Below are 20333 nucleotides of genomic sequence, written 5' to 3'. Positions count from 1 at the left end.
GTAGTAGCGCTGCTGGGTCAAAGGGTATGCACAGTTTGATAACTTTTTGGGCATAATTCCAGATTGCTCTCCAGAATGGCTGGATTCTTTCACAACTCCACCAGCAATGTATTAGTGTCCCAATTTCCCCATATCCCCTCCAACATTTGTCATTATTTGTTCCTGTCATCTTAGCCAATCTGACAGGTGTGTAGTGGTATCTCAGAGTGGTCTTAATTTGCATTTCTCTGATCAGTAGTGATTTGGCTTTTTCTGACTTTTAAAAAATATGACAAGAAGAATATACTCTGGAGCAGGTAGATAGTGAAGTATTTAAAGCACCAACTCTGGTATCAGGAGGACCTGAATTCAAATCCAGCCCCAGACACTAACTTAATCCAGGCAAGCCACTTAATCCAGATTGCCTTGCCAAAAAAAAAAAAAAAAAAAAAAAAGTGTGCCATGAGTGTCAAATGACAGAATGTATGTAAAATACTTTGCAATGCGTAAAATGATATAGTATATAAATATCACATATTACTTAGAGATATTATTATTAATTATCAAAACATTTCAAGATACAGAGAAAAACAAGGGAAAAGTCATATAAGAAGCTGTGAACAATTTGGATATTGTTATTCAGTTGTTTTTGGTCCCTTTGTGATGCTGTTTGGGATTTTCTAGCAAAGATACTGGAGTGGTTTGCCATTTTCTTCTCAAAAAAAAAACAAAAAACTTGTTCTTTTTACAGATGAGAAATTGAGGTAAACAGGGTTGAATGAATTTCCCAGAGTTACACAGCTAGCATGTTTCTGAGGCCAGATTTAAACTCATGAAGATGAATCTTCCTGATTCCAAGCCTAGTGCTCTATTGGCTTTTGCTACCTAAATGCCCCTCATCCTACAGAGAAAGGCTTACATTAAAGGAACAGTGTGCTACTTGTGTGCTCTTGAGAAGCTATTTATACTACAAAAAAAGAGCTAGAGCAGAGCAGGGATACCTTCCATGTGAGGATGGAAAACTATTATTATAACAAAATAGGCTTAATGTAAAGCAAGGGGCATACTGAAATGACATATTGGGGAACCAAATAAAAAGAACATCTTATGTGTTAGGCATTATGCTAAGCTTATATTTATAAGCAACAGGCTTAAAATATCTCATCGATCATCATAACATCACTGGGAGTGGGTGATATTATTATCTCCATTTTATAGTGGAAGAAACAAAGACAGAAGTTAAGTGCCTTGCTTAGAGTTACATAGTTAATAAATGTCTGAGGCTTGATTTGCACTCAAGTTTTCCTGACTTCAGACCCAGTGCTCTATTCACTATATCCCCCTCCCCCAAAGTTCTATACCTACAGTGGTGAAAAACTATCATTAATATTAGAATGGGCCACAGCAGGGCAGTTGTACAATCCACATAGTATTGAAAAATTCCACTCATTGAATTGTAATATTGAAAGGTACGTACTTTCATGTCCAGGTTGATTGATCCCTTCAGTGAACAGTTCTTACCTCCTAATTCTTGCAGAATCATACTACATGCTAGTTTGTGCCTATCATTGTAGGTACAATCAGCTTCTGATGGGCAGAGATTGAAGACATCGCGCAATCCTCTAATTATTGGCTGAATGGCTTCTGGAAACTGTGGGGCTGTTTCATCTTTCTCTTGGTAACATCCAACTTATCTTTTTATTTAGATTTATCTGTTAATAGACATAATTTATCCTTGTAGAGAGTCCTTAGTAAGGCACTGCTGATGAGCTGAGTAAATTTCTGATTGTTAGCCCTGCACAATTGATCTGGGGAAAGTGAAGTAGGAATGGGGTATGAAAAGGGGAAGCCTGGGCAGAATTCCCTGAATGACCAAATTATATAACTGACTGTGACAATCACTGAAGAATTGGAACACACATGATAAGAAGTGAACATTCGGCAGACCTAGTTACCTTATGGGCCAAATACAGCGAAAAGGGGAGAGAATAATCATTTATATATCATTTATTCTAGGCAAAGCACTATGCTGAAGACTTTATAGTTGTTTTCTCCTTTGATCCTCACAACAGCCCTGAGACATGGGTGCTGTTACTATTCTCATTTGACTGTTGAGGAAACTGAATGACTGGCCCAGGGTCACACAGCTAGTAAGTATCTAAGGCCAGACTTGAACTAAGGTTTTTTCTGACTGCAGGGCCAGGGCTCTATCCACTATACAACTAGCTGCCAATTGTAAATTCAGTGGTTCCATTGGGCAGCCATGCAAGCTAATGAAATTTTTTTCCTTTTTGATCTGATTTTTCTTGAGCAGCATGATATTTGTGAAAATATGTATAGAGGAAATGCACATATTTAACATATATTGGATTACTTACCAACTGAGGGAGGTAGTGGGGAGAAGGAAGGGAAAAATTAGAATACAGGGTTTCATAATGGTGAATGTCAAAAATTATCCATGTATATATTTTGAAAATAAAAGAGCTTTAATTAAAAAAAATAGTGGGCTTCAAAGTGTTATAAAACTGTGTGTAGCCTTTGATCCAGCAATACCATTACTAGGTCTGTATCCCAAAGAGATATTTTTTAAAAAAGGAAAAAATGTATTTATACAAAAAATATTTATAACAGCTCTTTTGTGATGGAAAAAATTGGAAATTGGGGGGATGCCCATTAACCGGGGAATGGCTGAACAAGTTGTGGTAGATGATTGTTGTGGAATATTATTATGCCATAAAAAATGATATGTAGAATGGTTTCATAAAAATCTGGAAAGACTTAAATGAACTGATACAAAGAGAAGTGAGTGGAACCAGGAGAACATTGCACCTAGTAACAGCAATATTGTAAAATGAACAACTGTGAATTAGCTATTCTCAACAACACAATGATCCAAGACAATCCCAATAGACCCGTGATGAAAAATACTATCCACCTTCACAGAAATAACTCATGCCATCTTAGTACAGTCCAAATCATAGTATTTTCCATTTTCTTTGACTTTTCTTATATCAAATGACTAATATGGAAATGTTTTACATGATCACTATGTTTAATCTTTATCAGGTTTCTTATTGTCTTAGGGAGGGGGAGAAAAGAAAAAAAAAGAGAATTTAGAACTCAAAGATAAAAAAAACAATTAATATTAAAAATTATTTTTATATGTAATTGAGGGAAAATAAAATATTATTTTAAAAAAGTATGGACTCCTCCTCACTGAAGTTCTTCAGGGAAAGAGTTGGTTATAAGGTTGAAAGGATTCTCATTTAAGTAGAGACTGAAACTAAATGACTTCTGAGATAAATTCTAACTTCAAGAGTCTGTGAAAGTATGTATCATAGATGATGGGGTCCTTTTACGGAGAGATATCCCCACAAATTGAAGCAAATACAAATATAAACAGATACACAGGAAAAGAGGGGAAAAGAAAGTACACACACATCCTCATATACACTCACATACTTGCAATTCATATTAAGATATGAGTGAATAAACCCTTTTCAGAATTGCCTATTTATTCCCTTAGTCATTCCTCCCTCTCTAACTACTTGATCTAGGATGATTATGAATTTTTCCATTCCCTTCTTACTGTCTTTCCCCCTCTGTCCTTGTGGTTACTAGCCAGAGAGGAAAAAGTTGGATCTTCTTTGTTTATTTGAGTTGAATTATGCCTAGAAATTATATGGATTTCCAACCATTCTGGAGAGCAATTTGGAACTATGCTCAAAAAATTATTAAACTGTGCATACCCTTTGATCCAGCAGTGTTTCTACGAGGTTTATATCCCAAAGAGATCTTAAAGGAGGGAAAGGGACCCACATATGCAACAATATTTGTGGCAGCCCTTTTTGTCGTGGCAAGAAATTGGAAACTGAATGGATGCCTATCAATTGGAGAATAGCTGAATAAATTATGATATATGAATGTTATGGAATATTATTGTTTGTAAAAAATGACCAGCAGGATGATTTCAGAGAAGCCTGGAGAGACTTACATGAACTGATGCTAAGAGAAATGAGCAGAACCGGGAGATCATTATACATAGCAACAAGAAGACTATTCTGATCATTGTGACTCTCTTCAACAATGAGATGATTCAAACGAATTACAATTGTTCAGTGATGAAGAGAGCCATCTACAACCAGAGAGAGGGTGGTGGGAATTTAATTTTTAAAAATAGAATAAGGAAATCATATGGATTTCCCAAACCTTCCTCACATCCTTCCCCATGCCTCTAAATGTCTAAAAAACTTCTATAACTTGAATTAAAACCATTTCACAGAATCCATTGTTTAAAAAAAAAAAACAAAAAAAAAAAAAAAAAAAAACAGAACAAAAACATGGCTTAGAATGCAAAGTAAAATTTGGTCAAAAAATGTAAGGGAGACAAAAGCAGCATCCTGTCGTAGACCAGCTCTGATTCAGTATAGTCTGGTGCTCTAGGTTAGGAACTCAGTCAAAATATCTTACTTGCAAACCATGTGAGAGGTAACAGAAAGAGGTTTACTTAGCAACACCAAAGAAAATATATTCCGTAAGCATACAGCAGTGATTCAGATGGATACATGTAAAGGGCTAGAACTGAGCAAATGTACTTGGATAATGGAGCATGTGAGACTAATTGCCAATTGGACAATTCTCTATTAATATGTTTGAAGGTTGACCCTCCCCAACTATTCTGTGCTGGTTTGATTGGTGGGACAAAGAAGGGGAAGTGACTTGTGTGGGTGGAGTAGGAGGAGGAAATTGAGGCATTCTGGTGGTGGAGAGAGAGAGGAAGGTGGTGTGGAGATTGCTAGATTTAATCCCCTGACAGTGACCCCAAAAGACCAAGAATAAAGATTTTTGGTGATCCTGACTCTGGCTAATTTCTGGGAAGACAGAGTTCCAGCAGATATAGCTGTTCAGCTTTTCTATAGGCAATATAGATCTACTTGAGGAATAAACTCCTAACTACACACTTGCTGACTTTTTATTTAAGCCACCAGGAAGCTATGTCTGAGATTAAGGCCTTAGTATACTTGGCCAATTAAGTCACAAGACCAATTTTAATACCTTTTTATTATTAAAAAAAAAAAAAAAAAAAAAAAAAAAACTAGCCTCATCTATGGGAGTAGGGGCTTTAAACTACTTGCTATCCCAATCACCCCAAAAGAAATGGACTAGACCTCTAAAATTCCCTCTAGTTTTTACATTCTATATTTTATCAACATTCTTTATGTTCCCATCCACTGAACCACCTAGATGTCCTGTTAGTTTATAGATAGATATAGTTTATAGATAGATATTATTTATACACATAGATATACATATACATAAATATATATGAAATCTAACATCAAAGTAACAACATTTCTAATCACTTCCATATTTTTTCTGTTAATTTTTAAAAAGTGCTTTATTGATACTTTCTCCCCATGTCTATCCCTATCCATTAATATTCTTTCCTCCCCTGAGGAGCAACACTCTCTTGATATAAATATGTATAGCTGAATAAAATAAATCAACACAGTGACTATCCCTGAGAATTATTTTCTGATTTTGTTCCTCTAATCCATCACTTATATTCCAAGAGTGTGGATGTGCATATCTGCATATGGAGGGGATGAGGGATGTTGACCACCACTTTTTTGAAGGCTTAGTTCTTGTTTATTTAGAATTCTGAGGGCTTTCAAAGTTGTTTTCCCTCACATTATTATTGAGCTCTGTGACATTGTTATTGTGATTCTGCTCATTCATTCGGCAACAATTCACACAAGTTTTTGCATACTTCTGTTGTGTTCATTTCTTATAGCAAAATAGACAAAATTCAAAACACAGTTTGTTGAGCTATTTTCCAATTGTAACCTGCTTAGTTTCTTTCTGCTATAACTGGAAATGCTGATATAAAATTCTTATTCTTATTGGTTAATTATATGTTCTAATATTTAAAGTACTATGATTTCTTCAACTTCATTTTATACTTTTATGATCTCTTTATGAGGCAATTTGGTAATTCAGACAGAGAAGTGAATGTCCATCATATAATAAAAAAGCTGGAAATATCTCTAGGAGCAAAATGAAGGTTTATTATACGTTCTAGCAAGAAGCAGCATCACTCCAGTCAAATAAGCAGTCGAAGGGAGCAGGTGCTTTAGAGACAGAACAGCAGATTAAATAGTCCTTACCACAAAAATCCCTCCTACCACTGACCCTCATCCTCATTGGCTGAAGGTCTTGCATTCTAAATGTGGGAACTACTCCAGGAAATTGAGCTTTGGCCAATTAGAGCATAGCTGCTCATATTTGATTTAGCTTGAGCTAGGAAGCAAATGATGTCATGGAAGAATAACATAAAGGGGAGGTAGGTCCTAATAGGTGTTGGTTCAGTCCTATACCAACTCTGGGGTTGGTGAAGCCTTACTCCACTTTCACAATTGTCTGAGAGATCTAATTCCATCTCATTCAATCCCTCTTCTTATTTGTCCACTGAGATTTCTTCAAATTTTTGTAACAGAATTTCATATTCTTTATCTAACTTCTCATCTCCTTCTGGCTCCTGTCGATCTTCTTGGGCCACTGGCTCCCATACTTGTCCTTTTAACACCATTTCTTATAGCAAAATAGACCATTAAATTCAAAACACAGTTTGTTGAGCTATTTTCCAATTGTAACCTGCTTAGTTTCTTTCTGCTATAACTGGAAATGCTGATATAAAATTCTTATTCTTATTGGTTAATTATATGTTCTAATATTTAAAGTACTATGATTTCTTCAACTTCATTTTATACTTTTATGATCTCTTTATGAGGCAATTTGGTTAAGACACAAATCCAGTAGTGGCTCTGTAGAGCAGGTTATTCCCCTTAGAATATGCTTGAGCTCTTTCTTTTAAAGGGGTAATATTGTTGGTCTCTCTATCCTAGGGGACTTCCTCCCACAAAGGTGACATATCAACATTTCCATAATCCTTGCTCCTTCTTCCAATTATAATTGGTAACTGGCCATTGATCTGTTAAATTAAAGGTACTCCAATAGGTGGGGAACAAAGTTCCATGTCCCCCAGGTGTCCCTGGGGTGACATTATACCAACTCCATTGCTAACCGTATCCATTGTAGATGGAGTTCCTCTTATCCTCCTTTTAAAAATTTAATACATCATACTCTATTCTATTACACTCCATTGTAGTAACCTGTAGATAGCAATATTCTTGTTCTCCTCCTGTTTCTGAGAGAGCAAACAAGGTACAACTTTTCCAATCCTTCTCATATTTCAATTGGGATTCTTATCCATGTCTGGCCAATATTTAGATATTTCCATACAATTGATCATTTTTGGCTTCAGGTCTATTCTCAAATAGGTCCATTCACATATACTATTCCCTAGTTTCAAGCCTTGTCCCATCTGATTCATCAGTATTTCTCCACTTCTATCCTCTGTCAATTGCCAGTGATGTTTCTCTTCTAAATTCCAGAAAATGGTCCCATTATGAATTTGAGATCAGTTACTGCCATTGGCTCAAATGCTAGGGCCCACCACAGATCCAACAATTTGATAAGATAAAAGTCCTTCCTATATTCTGCATGAGCAAGAGAAACTGGTTCTCATCTCTGGGAGGTAAAGGTCTGGTCTCTACAACTGCCATGATTGTCATGAGGAAACAAGTTAATTACACTTCGAGGTTAAGGTGGAGTTCCCAGAGGAAAATATATCAGCTCCCAAACAGGTAAAGAGGCCTAAAGTGATTAATGAAAAAAATGAAAGAGTAGCAAGAATAACATTTAGGCAGTTACAATGCAGTGGGTTCAGAGATTGTGCTCCCATTAAGTGGAGGCCCGCTCCTCAAATTTAATTTGAGGTGTCCTTTATCTTCAACTGTCCATTCCGATAAAGGTGGTGCCACAGGTCCTTTTATTCTGGTATTGTGTGTCCAGCTTCATTCCTGGGTCTGAATTACAGTGTCTGAGGTCAGTATCACCAGTATCACCATCCCAGCACAGAGTCAGCTTCTCATCCTTCCAGGATTAGATCAACACCTAATCTCCAATCTGAATTCTATGAACAGGGAAACCTAGAAGAGGAGTCTGAGCTATTAGCCCTTTTTGTTGTAATTCTTGTAATGTTGTACCAATGATTTAATATATCTCTTAAGAAATAAATCCTTTGTCACTAAAATAAGGTTCCAGTTTCCCATACAATAAGATTGGAAAGAGTGACCATAAAATAATTCATAAGGTAAAAGTTCAATTTCTCTGATCCTGACCAGAGTGAGAGGAAGTCATGTAGTCCAAGGTAATTGGTTCTTCAAAGATAATTTAGTCAGTTGCCATTTTATTTCTTGATTCATCTTTCCACTTTCCCAGAAAAGAGAGAATGCCAAGAGGTGTGGAGATCCCAAGTGATTTCTAAGACCCTAATCACATAGATGGTCCACTATGACCAGCAAATATTTGAGATGACCTACTGGTGGCAATACAGTAAAGTCCACCTGGATGCTTTGGAATGGTCTGATTCCCAGAGGTCATCCCCCTTTTGGAATCTGACATTAAACAACCTTGTTAGTCCTTCAACAAATGAGGCAGCCATCCACCAGTTATTAAGCCATGTATATAGGCTAGGGGAAACATCACACACATTTTGGACATCCCAATCACTGCCCTGATGCAGTTGCTAAAGGACCTGTCTCATACTTGCTTTGGTTAGTATCTCTCTGCCATCAGGTAGGAACCAGCATCCTTCCAAATTCTCAACTGCTTTTAAGAGTAGAGGCCTTCTCTTCTTCCATCTGGGTAAAACTGGGAGAAGAAAGACTAGGGGAAGTAGAGCTATCAAGGCCATTATGTGAGTAATCTCCTGGTCTCCAGCTTCCTTGGCCTCCTCATCTACTCACCAGTTTCTCCTTGCCTCAAAAGAATTTTCTATCTGATATCCTTTTACATGTATTACTGCTACATTCCTAGGAGTCAGAATGTTTCCAGAATGTTTTCAGTACCTCTCTGACTAGTGTATGGCGGATCAGTTCTTTGTCCTTATTTTTTTTAATATAGATTTTTATTTGCAAGATATATGCATGTAATTTTTTGGCATTGACAGTTGCAAAATATTTTGTTCCAATTTTTCCCCTCCTTCCCCCCCACCTCTTTCCCCAGATGGCAAGTAGAACAATACATGTTAAATATGTTAAAGTATATGTTAAATACAATATATGTATACATGTCCAAACAGTTATTTTGCTGCACAAGAACTGGACATTGAAATAAAGTAAAATTAATCTGAGAAGGAAATAAAAAATGCAGGTGGACAAAAATAGAGGGATTGGAAATGCTGTGTAATGGTTCACACTCATTTCCCAGAGTTCTTTCACGGGTATAGTTATTCTCTTCATTATTGAACAAATGGAACTGATTTGGTTCATCTCATTGTTGAAAAGAGCCACGTCCATCAGAATTGATCCTCATATAGTATTGTTGTTGAAGTATATAATGATCTTCTGGTCCTGCTCATCTCACTCAGCATCAGTTCATGTAAGTCTCTCCAGGCCTTTCTGAAATCTTTCTGCTGGTCATTTCTTACAGAACAATAATATTCCATAACATTCATATACCACAATTTATTCAGCCATTTTCCAATTGATGGGCATCCACTCAGTTTCCAGTTTCTGGCCACTACAAAGAGGGCTGCCACAAACATTTTTGCACATACAGGTCCCTTTCCCTTCTTTAAGATCTCTTTGGGATATAAGCCCAGTAATAATGCTGGATCAAAGAGTATGCACAGTTTGATAACTTTTTGTGCATAATTCCAAATCGCTCTCCAGAATGGCTGGATGTGTTCACAGTTCCACCAACAATGTATCAGAGTACCAGTTTTCCCACATCCTCTCCAATATTCTGCATTATCTTTTCCTGTCATTCTAGCCAATCTGGCAGGTGTGTGGTGGTATCTTAGACTTGTCTTAATTTGCATTTCTCTGATTAATAATTACTTGGAGCATATTTTCATATGGCTAGAAATAGTTTCTATTTCTTTGTCTGAGAATTGTCTGTTCATATCCTTTGACCATTTATCAATTAGAGAATGGCTTGATTTCTTATAAATTAGAGTCAATTCTCTATATATTTTGGAAATGAGGCCTTCATCAGAACCTTTGACTGTAAAAATGTTTTCCCAGTTTATTGCTTCCCTTCTAATCTTGTTTGCATTAGTTTGTTTGTATAAAAACTTTTCAATTTGATATAATCAAAATTTTCTATTTTGTGATCAATAATGATCTCTAGTTCTTCTTTGGTCATAAATCCCCTCCTCCTCCACAGGTCTGAGAGGTAAACTATCCTATGTTCTTCTAATTTATTTATAATCTCATTCTTTATGCCTAGGTCATGAACTCATTTTGACCTTATCTTGGTGTGTAGTGTTAGGTGTAGGCCAATGCCTAGTTTCTGCCATACTAATTTCCAATTTTCCCAGCAGTTTTTGTCAAACAGTAAATTCTTATCCCAAAAGCTGGGGTCTTTGGGATGGTCAAACACTAGATTATTAAAGTTATTGACTATTTTTGTCCTTTGAAAACCTATTCCACTGATCAACTAGTCTATTTCTTAGCCAATACCAAAGGTTTTGGTAACTGCTGCTTTATTTTATTTTATTTATTTATAATTTATTTATTTATAATTTTAATTCTGGTACAGCTAGGCCACCTTCATTTTACTTTTTTTTCATTAGTTCCTGTGAAATTCTTTTGTTTTTCCATATGAACTTTGTTGTTATTTTTTCTAGGTCATTAAAATAGTTTTTTGGGAGTCTGATTGGTATAGTGCAAAATAAATAGATTCGTTTCGGTAGTATTGTCATCTTTATTATATTTGCTCGCCCTATCCAAGAGCATTTAATATTTTTTCAATTTGGTAGATCAATATTTGTGTTCTCCTTACTTTTTACAAATCCTCTTTCTTCCCAAATTTTTCCAAAAGCATGTACCACACCCCAGTCATATTTTGAATCTACATATATATCCCCATCCTGATCCCTCAATAACTTCCAACACTTGATTTAAGGCATATAATTCACAAGTTTGAGCTGACCTATGGGCAGGTCAACTGCCTTTGGTAACAGTGGAAGTTTTATCTCCATCAACAATAGCAAATCCATTTTTCTTTTTCCCATCTACCATTCTAGAAGAGCCATCTATAGACCAATTTACTTCCCCAAGTATTGGGGATTCTTTTAAATCCTTTCTTTTGTTTGATAATCAATCAACTCTAAACAACAATGTTCTTCTCCAGGGGATGGTTCTGGTCCAGGGACAAAAAGGAAGCAGGGTTAAGGTTATGATCTTGAATGAATACTAGATCATCCTTTTGTAATAGTATTGCCTCATATTTTAAAATTCTGGTATTTATGAGCCATCTCCCAGGCTTCTAATTTAGTATTGTCTTTACTTGGTGTAAGACACTTACTATAAAACTGCCTCCAAAGATAAGCTTCCTACTCTCTTCTACCAGTAGGGTGGTAGCAGATACTGCTTGTGTATACAAGTCAGCCAACCTTTGGCTGCAGGATCTAATACTTTATAAAGGCACTGGTCTTCTTTGACCTTCTCTTCTTTGACCAAGGACTCCCAGAGCCACCCTCCTTCAACATTGATAAATAGGTGGAAAGGTGGGGAGAGCCAATATAGGTGGTAAAATAAAAAAATGTCTTAAGTCCTCAAACTTCTGTTCACTTTCTTGATCCCACATGATAGAATTTGGATTTTCCTCCAGCAGGTGTTTATACAAGGGTTTAGTGACAATGGAATAAGAATCTATGACCATGAGGGGTAGCTAGGTGGTGTGATGGGTAGAACATCAGCCCTGAAGTCAGGAGGACCTGAGTTCAAATCTGACCTCAGACACTTAGCACTTCCTAGTTGTGTGACCCTGGCAAGTTACTTAACCCCAATTGCCTCAAAAAAAATGTTTGGCAATATCTTACTAACCCCAGGAATTTGTATAGCTCTTTCTTCATCTTAGGTTTGGGTGGTTGTAATATTCCCTCAATTCTGGCAGTCCAATTTCTTTCTGCCTTCACTGATCAGATGCCCTAAATATTTCACCTCCCTCTACAAACTGCAATTTTTCTTTTGATAATCTAAACCTCAATTCTCCCAAGAAGTGTAATGTCTTCCCTTGTATCCCTCACTACTCAGAGATCATCTACATACTGCATTTCCACCCAAGTTCCCATTACTAGATAGAAGTATCCCATGCAATTTTCAAGGACTCGGCCAAACAAATCTGGGGACTTGGTATAGCCTTGAGGTAAAATATACCACCTCCACTGCTGCTTTCTTCCAGTTTCTGAGTCTTCCCATTCAAAAGCAAAGAGATTTCTACTATTTTTCTCTAAAGAGCAGTTCCAGAATACATCCTTCATGTTTAATACACTGAAGTACTTGGCAGAACTGGGAATCCAGCCCAGTATGATATATGGTCCAGAACCACGGGGTGAGATGGAAACACAATCTTGTCAATCTCCCTTAAATCCTGAAATAACCTGTTTTTCCCATCCTTCATCTTGATAGGAAGTATAGGTGTATTGACGGGTGAAATACAGGGTTCTATTAATCCATTTCTCAATAAGCCTTGTATCACAAGTTGTAAACCTTTCATTCCTTCTAGGGAAATTGAGTATTGCTTGATCCTCACTACTTCCTTAGGATCTTTCAAGGTGATCTTTATCAGAACTATGTTTGCTCTGCCTGGATTATCAGGTCCCCTCCAAACCTCAGAGTTTATCCTAATCTGCTCTTATATACTGAGTCCATGTGAATCAACACAGTTTCTAGTTTAGTTATTAAATCTCTCAGCAAGTTTAGTACTGCTTCTGAGATGAGCAAAAATCTGTCCAATGTTTCTCTTTTTCCCATATAAATTTTACAGGGCATGGTCATAAATACAAGAAAATTTTCTCCTTTAACCTCAGAAATCACCAGGGTTTCCTTAGACAATTCTTAGACAATCTGACTATGCATTAGTCAAAAAGTGCAATTCCAAAGTGTAATTGAGTCAGGGTCATCAGAATCAAACCCAAAGTACTTTCTCATGTGATCTTTTAATCTATTCAAATATTCAGCTGGCAACTCATCTTTCCCCCAGCTACCCCAAAGGCCTTTTTCATGTTCTGTGCATTTGGAACTGCGTTTTGAATTCTCATAATTATCAGTTCTCTAAGATCCATTATACTTCCTCAGTGTACAGATCCCAATTTGGATCTACTAAGTGATATTTCTGGTCAGCCAGGACTACTGCAGCTGGAGGGTGTCTTCTATAGCACCCCTTCATAGCTGCTCCTCTAATTATTCCCCTCTCTTCTTGTAAGAAGAGAGCATTCAAAATAGACATAAGTTTCCCCTGGTAAAAAGATTAGGGCCCAGGAATTGGTAAAATTATTCTGCTAGCTCAGTGGGATCTTCTATTAAGGGCCTCATTTCCTTCTTAAAGTTCCTGACTTCTATGATATTCAGGGGAACATTCACATATCCTATGTCTTCCTGAGCCAAGGTAACTTCTCTTATAGGATACTATTTAGTATTCAGGGTCTTGGGATCCAGAAGGAGGTAATTTTGAATATCCCTTTAAATTTGCTCTAATTCCTTCTGTAGTGGAGTATATAGCTCCCATAGGGGTTTGGGAAGAGTTGATTGAATTATGGCCTTTCCTCCTCTTTTAGGCCTAGAGGCCAAGGCTTCTATGGAAGCTATGGAAGAGGGGGAGATAAGAGTGAGTCCCATTGATGTGTCTTTGGAATCTCCCCCTTTTCTACATGCCCCTTTCCACTTTGATCCTTGCTTAACATTATTTGGGCCCCAGAAAGCCATACATAGTTCCATATATACTGTCTCCTCTGGTTTAACATATTCTTTGCTATCAACATACAAATTTAGTTTTTGGCACACCCAGTCTTCAGGGGAGCCATATTTAGTCCAATGATACTTACATCAATATCTTTGTTGCCCTAGGCAAAATAACATCTTATCTTTTTCTTGCTTTTTCCCTTATATTTTGGCAGCTTGTTCCAGTTACTTAACCTATTTCCCAAGAGACTATGTACTGGTATTTTTTTTATCATTATTCTCCATTGCGGAGGGGGGAAGGGGGAGATGGCTGGGACTGAACCAAACCCATTTTAATTTGAATGGAATCTAAATTCCATGTGCCCAAACATGCTGGGAATCACCACCCAACCTTAGTCACCTCAAAAGACCTATTTTGTCCAGAGCACCCCTCCAGAGTCTGTAACTATCAACTCAAGGATCTCACAGGTTTTACCTTTTGTGCTGTGTACAAACTGCTTTGTCCTCATACAGAACTATTTGGAATTTTGCTGTGGATTTCTTACTTTCACTTTGCCCTAGTCTCTACACTTCTATTCGCTTTACCTTAGAGAGCAAAAGAAGTACCCTGGATGCTTTCCATCTGCCTAAAACAGCCCACTAGCACCTGAGAGTTCGCCCACTCACCAAGTCATGTGATCCTGGACAAGCCCCCAAAACTGTGTAGTTCAGTAGAAAGGTGAATGGCCACCATTTAATAAAAAAGCTGGAGATATCTCTAGGAGCAAAACAAAGATTTATTATAGTTCTCGTGAGAAGTGGGTGTCATGCTAGTCAAATAAGCAATGGAAGGGAGGAGGTGCCTTAGAGACAGAACAGCAGATTAAACAGTCCCTTACACAAAAATCCCTCCCACCACTGATCCTCATCCTCATTAGATGAAGGTCTTCCATTCTAAACATGGGAACTCTCTCAGGAAATTGAATTTTGGCAATAAGAGCATAAATGTCCATATTTGGTTTAGGTTGAGTTAGGAAACGAATGATGTCATGAAAGAATAGTAGTAAGGGGGGGTAGGTCCTAATGGGTTTTGGTTCAAGCCTATACCAGTACTGGGGTTGGTGAAGCCTTACTCAATTTTTACAATTGTCTGAGAGAACTCACTCCATCTTGTTCAAAGATGACAAATCATTTCTTTTCACCAATGTGACCTTGATCAGCATGTACTATAAGGTTTTACACTATATACTATATATATAAGGTTTTATACTATAAGGGTTATCGTCTGGAAAAGGCCCCATTGAATTATTATTTTGAAATTTTTAAAATTGGAAAGAGAAGACTTTGAAACTTGGTGGAATGCAAGGAGAGTTATTTTATTAATATTGCTTGCTTAGGTGCAATAAAACTTTGTTTCAGACTGTTGGATTCTTGGCCTTCAGACATTGAAATTGAAAAAAAAAGCATAATATCCCAAATGCATTTTTTAAATTGGCTAATCCTCTCTGTTTCTGTCTTTTAAATTTGCCATATGTAAATACCAGAAGCAGAATTTAATATCATTAAAAACAAAAGACTTCCAAGTGTTTGAACAAATAAAAAGATAGGGAGATTTTTTTCCCTCTTAAATATGATGGTTTTAGCAACTTTTCTTGGGTTCACTAAAGGCCAAATAACTTGATGAGTTTTGGGGGAGCCAGGTCAGTCTAGACTCCTCATTGCTTGTGAATTTCCCTTTCTTTTGTATATTGCTAAGGGAAAAAAGGAAGTTTTTCTATACAATTCACGAATATGAAAGTAATTTTTCAATTTTCAAGTGAGGGGAAAAAAAGCTGGTAGCAAAATGAACATTGAATTTAGATCAGAGGATGACTTAGATTCAAATTCTTCCTCTGTTAGTTTTCTCCTGTATGACCTTGAAGCTCACTTGTCTTAAGTCTTAGTTTCCTCATCTAGTTGCACAAAGCAGTTAGACTAGATAATCCTTAAAGTCTCCTCTGGCATTAAATTCTAGGATGCCCAAATTATCCATTTTTTTCCTCATGTGACTTCCCTTCTCTTTAAAGTTTTAAACTTCCCCTTTCCTATCTTATTGAAATTCAAACTCTCTGGCATTTAAGAGAAAGAGGGGAAAGGGAGAAGTCATCCATTACTTGTTTTTCCCAGAAGTACACTCCATTTCTTTTGATTTCTCAACATACCACAATTGTTTTGGAGGGAACCTTCAAAGAAATCACTTTGCATTTATTCTTCCATATATTCTGCATATACTTCTCTGTAAATACAATGTATCTCTACAATAGCATATCAGTTTCTTGAAGGGAGATACTCTCACTTTTCCTTTTATATTCCTGGAGTTTACCACACAGTCCTTGGCACATAGTACATCATGTAATAAATTCTTTTTGACTAATTTGGTCTATCACTTTGTGGTCCCCTAAATATTTCTCAATGCCTTCATTTCATGTTATTCTCCCTGGTGTTTAGAGAATGTCTGAGCTGAATCTTCAAATATAACATGTTGGAGCAAAAAGCTTGAAAGGAGTTTAGGACATAGATATTAGGATTAAAACAGGTGGGTGGCACAGTGGATCAGGAATCCTGAAGATTCAGGACTCAGGAACCAGGAAGGCCTGAGATCAAATATGGCCTCAAATACTTACTACCTGTGTAACTTTGGGCAAATCACTCAACCTCAGTTTGCCTCAGTTTCCTTAAATGTAAAATAGGGATAATAATAGTATTTGCCTGAAGAGTTATTGTAAGTATCAAATGAGATAATATTTGTAAAGAGCCTAGGGCATAAGAAATAGGAAGTTAGACTGCATAACAGAATACTAGGACTGGAAAGAATCTTTGGACATAGAATATCAGAACTTCAAATTCTAGAATTGTAAAAGACATTTAAATTCACAGGATCAAAGATTTTGACTTGAAGAGACCTTAAAGGCCACCTAGTGAACTTCCTTGTTTCATTGAGGAAGAAATTGAGACACAGACTGAAGTGCCATAATCACATAACTAGGAAGTTGAAAAAGTATTTGAACCTAAGTGAGCAGACTTCAAATACAAGATTTTTTTTGTTCAACGTGTGTTGATCTCAATCCAAACAGATCATTTTACAGAAAAAGATATAATTTCACTTAATGTCAGTTTCCCCATCTGTAAAGTAAGTACTAGATAATCAATTCATCTTGTATCTTCTTTATGCTGGCATTCAGTTTCATATTTTAACAGTTTTGAGTTTTAAGCTATTTTCCATCTCTGGCTAAGATTCCTTTCGTATCTAAGGGTTAGTACAAGCTCAGTCTAACCCAAGGCGTTCTGTGCAAACCACCATCAGTCCATTAGAGAAGACAATGTAACTAGCTTTGGGTTGATTTCCTCCTTCCGGGGGAAACAAGTGGTGAAACAGATAGATTTGCCTGTGGCAGTGTGCTTCGAACACAGTTTATTTCTTAATCTGGCGCTTGGTAGGACCAGAGCCGAGCCCCACAATTATCCTACGTCCCTTTTCCTATTAAAAGGGCCATTACCAACCCCTCCTCCAACCTCTGCATTATTGCCCTGTTGTCTTTCCACATCTGCTGTGGCACAGAGTTTAGGCAGGGCAGGCTTGCCCTGATAGTTTTTTTTTTTTTTTTTTTTTTTTTGCTAGCTTCAGGGTTTTTTCCGCTTGAGTGAATTTTTTTTTAAAGTGGGGGTGTAGCTCGCAGCTGTCTGTCTAGGGTGGGGGCTGGCAAAAGCAGCGAGAAACATTAACGGGGCGGAGAGGCGAGTTCTGGGTCCTGGGGGTAGCAAGTCCCAACCGCCCTGCCCGGCATGTGCAGAGAAAGAAGAGAAAAACACAGTCACTCGAACACACAAACACTCGCGCGCGGGCGCGCGCACACACATACATACACACTCACACTCACACACACCCAGTCCTATTTGTAAGGGAGGAGGAGATAGCTGGGGTAATGCATAGGCAGGAGAGGAAGCCGTGGCCAGCGCCAAGCGGAGGAGGAGGAGGAGAAGAAGAAGGAGAAGGAGGGGGAGGCGGCAGCAGCCGCTGCCCCTCCGAGAACCTAGTCCACCAGCTCTGCTCCCGCACCAGCCTCATGGCTGAAGTTCTGTTCCGGCAGGTGGGTCCTAGCGACCGTCTCGTCCTTCCCTCCCTCACCCTCCCCAAGGCGGCTTCTTTGGTGGTTACCTAGCATCTCCCCCGCCCCCACCCCGAACCCCGGGTCGCCTCCAGATCTGGGAGAGAGTCTGGAAGGGCTCAGGACCCCGTTTTCTGTAAAGAGAAGGGTGTTGCATTGTACGGGAACTGGGGGCGAGGGGCGGAGAAGGGGGGCGCAGAGTGCAGCCTCACCCTATGGGGCAATCTTGGGAGGCAGAGGACGGCGAATAAATCCCTAAGGGAGACCTAAGGACAGATGGGATTTCCTTTGGCACCGGGGACCCAGTTTCTCTAGAAGAGGGCTAAAGAACCCTAGCCGCAGGAAGGAGTAGAAAAAAGAGGGAGAAAAGTATTGGACATCTCTCTCTCTCTCTCTCTCTCTCTCTCTCTCTCTCTCTCTCTCTCTCTCTCTCTCTCTCTCTCTCTCTCTCTCTCTCTCTCTCTCTCTCTCCCCCCTTCTTCCCCCTTTACCCCATTTCTCTGTTTCATTTGTTTCACGAAAAACTTAGAAAATATTAAAACTTTAAGATAATCTAGAATAGAAAATGTTTCCACCTGGGTCACGTGCTACAGCTTGAAGGGACCTTAAAACCAACTAACTTTTTTTTTTAATGGAGACAGACACTCCCTGAGGTCTTGAAGCTAATTAGTTAGGACTCGAACCCAAATCTCCGGCCTCCGGAACCAATGCGCTTATTTTTACCCTGGGTCTGGGAAGTTCGAAAACTTTCGTTTTGGAGTTACTACTTTTTGCTCTGCCGAACTTGCCAGAGATCTAAGGGAACAATTTCAGTCGAGCCTTAAAGCCCTCTTATTCTCGATCCCTCCCCACGAACTCCGGTTCCCACTCTCCCATCCATATAGTAGAAAAATAGAAAAATAAACCGATTGCAAAACTCTTGAAGGATGTCCAAGAAACATGAAAGGATGCGAAAGAAAAGAAATAGAAAAAAGAAAGAAAGGAAAAAACCTCCTGAAATGAATAGGATGGAATTGAGAGGGGGAGGAGGAGAAAGCCCAGAGTTGGATTCTGGTTTCCCTAAGACTTTGCAAGGAAAAGTCTTTCCTTTCCTTCATCTGTGCCCCCTCTAAAGCTCCAACAGCGGCCAAACCCCCAAATCTTAAAGATTGTCCATTTCCACTGAGTCCTTCACATGGTCCCTAGGAGCTTTATCTGGATTTTAGCCAAGTACATCCTGAGAGATGTAAAAAGGAAGCTTCAAATCTAAGATTTGTAATTGTCAACTCTGCTCACTTCCCCACTCTTCTCTTTCCCTCTAGACGGAACTTTATTTAGCAGCTTCCTGAGCTCAGAATCTTGTTCGTAGATAGTAGATATGAAATACATGCTTGTCTGTTGAATGAATATTGAATGCTGTGCTGTCAGATGAATTGATTTGTTGGTAGTAATGCTTAATTTAAAAAAAAAAAATTAAAACGGAAGGCTCAAGGCGCTTCGGGAAACATTTCCTGAAATGACCAGAAACAAAAAGCATCAATATATCTTTAAACAAATATATTGAATTGCAGTGCAACTTGAATAAGATTCCCTCTTTGTCCAGGATGAATCTTGAACCTCAATTTTTCCATTTGTAAATTGAAGATGTTGGACTAGATAAAATCCATTTTCCTTCCAGATCTAAAATCCTATAAATGTATGGGTATTTTTTTTTTTAACTTTTCGCATCCAGCACATATTAAGGCCCTTGTACATAGTAAGAACTTAATAAATGTCTGAAACTAAATGATATATTAACGTATAAGGATTTTCCAATTTCTCTCCCTCTCTCACTATCATAGGTGGAATGAGTTATGTCTGGAGTTGTTGTGGAGTGTAAAAAAGTAGTATGAAGGATAAAAGGAACGAGTTGTTGTGGTTTTTTTTTTGTTTGCTTTTTTTTTTTTTTTTTTTTAGCTACTTACTATGTATCAGGCACTGTACTAAGTAAGCACTTCATAAATGTTATTTTTTTTTTGATCCTCACAAGAACTTTGGGAGAAAGGTGCTGTTATTATTCCCATGTTCTAGTTGTGGAAACTGAGACAATTCCTTTCCTCCTCCTTTTAATTCCTCCCTCCACTTGGAACCTTCACTTTAACATAAATACTTGTTACAAAGTAAGTTTGCTATAGGCCACAAAGAATAGGATTTTTCTAGTATTAAAAATATATGCCTTTATAGAATGAGACTGTTTAGAGTAGAAAGAAACTTTAAGCTAGAAGGAACTTGAGAACACAGTTTTCTTAGAACAGAATACTGAAAATGGAAGGGGAACATCAGAGATTATCTAGTCCATTTAAAAGAATTTGGGTTGAGGTTGCCTCATAAAAGTAAAGACTGATGAAGTCATTAGAAATAGGTTGCTGTAGTTTTCAAGTAAAAAACTTGAATACAT

At 37.8% G+C, this 20333-nt stretch overlaps 1 protein-coding gene across 2 annotated transcripts in view; it reads left to right on the top strand.

Moving 5' to 3' along the window:
- Positions 1–17512: 17512 nt before the first annotated feature.
- The window catches only part of GGTA1 (glycoprotein alpha-galactosyltransferase 1 (inactive)), a 121178-nt gene continuing 118357 nt past the window's right edge, over positions 17513–20333 (top strand). The window contains exon 1 of one of the 2 annotated variants that reach the window (XM_074292959.1): positions 17513–17899. In XM_074292959.1, the coding sequence (XP_074149060.1) occupies positions 17735–17899 (165 nt within the window). In that variant the 5' untranslated portion in view covers positions 17513–17734. The remainder of the gene's footprint in view (positions 17900–20333) is intronic. The other variant, XM_074292958.1, reaches the window with a different exon arrangement.

The sequence above is a fragment of the Sminthopsis crassicaudata genome, chromosome 2, assembly GCF_048593235.1.
Source record: "Sminthopsis crassicaudata isolate SCR6 chromosome 2, ASM4859323v1, whole genome shotgun sequence".
In the NCBI taxonomy this organism is placed as follows: Eukaryota; Metazoa; Chordata; class Mammalia; order Dasyuromorphia; family Dasyuridae; genus Sminthopsis; species Sminthopsis crassicaudata.
This window is presented reverse-complemented; position numbering and strand designations above follow the sequence as displayed.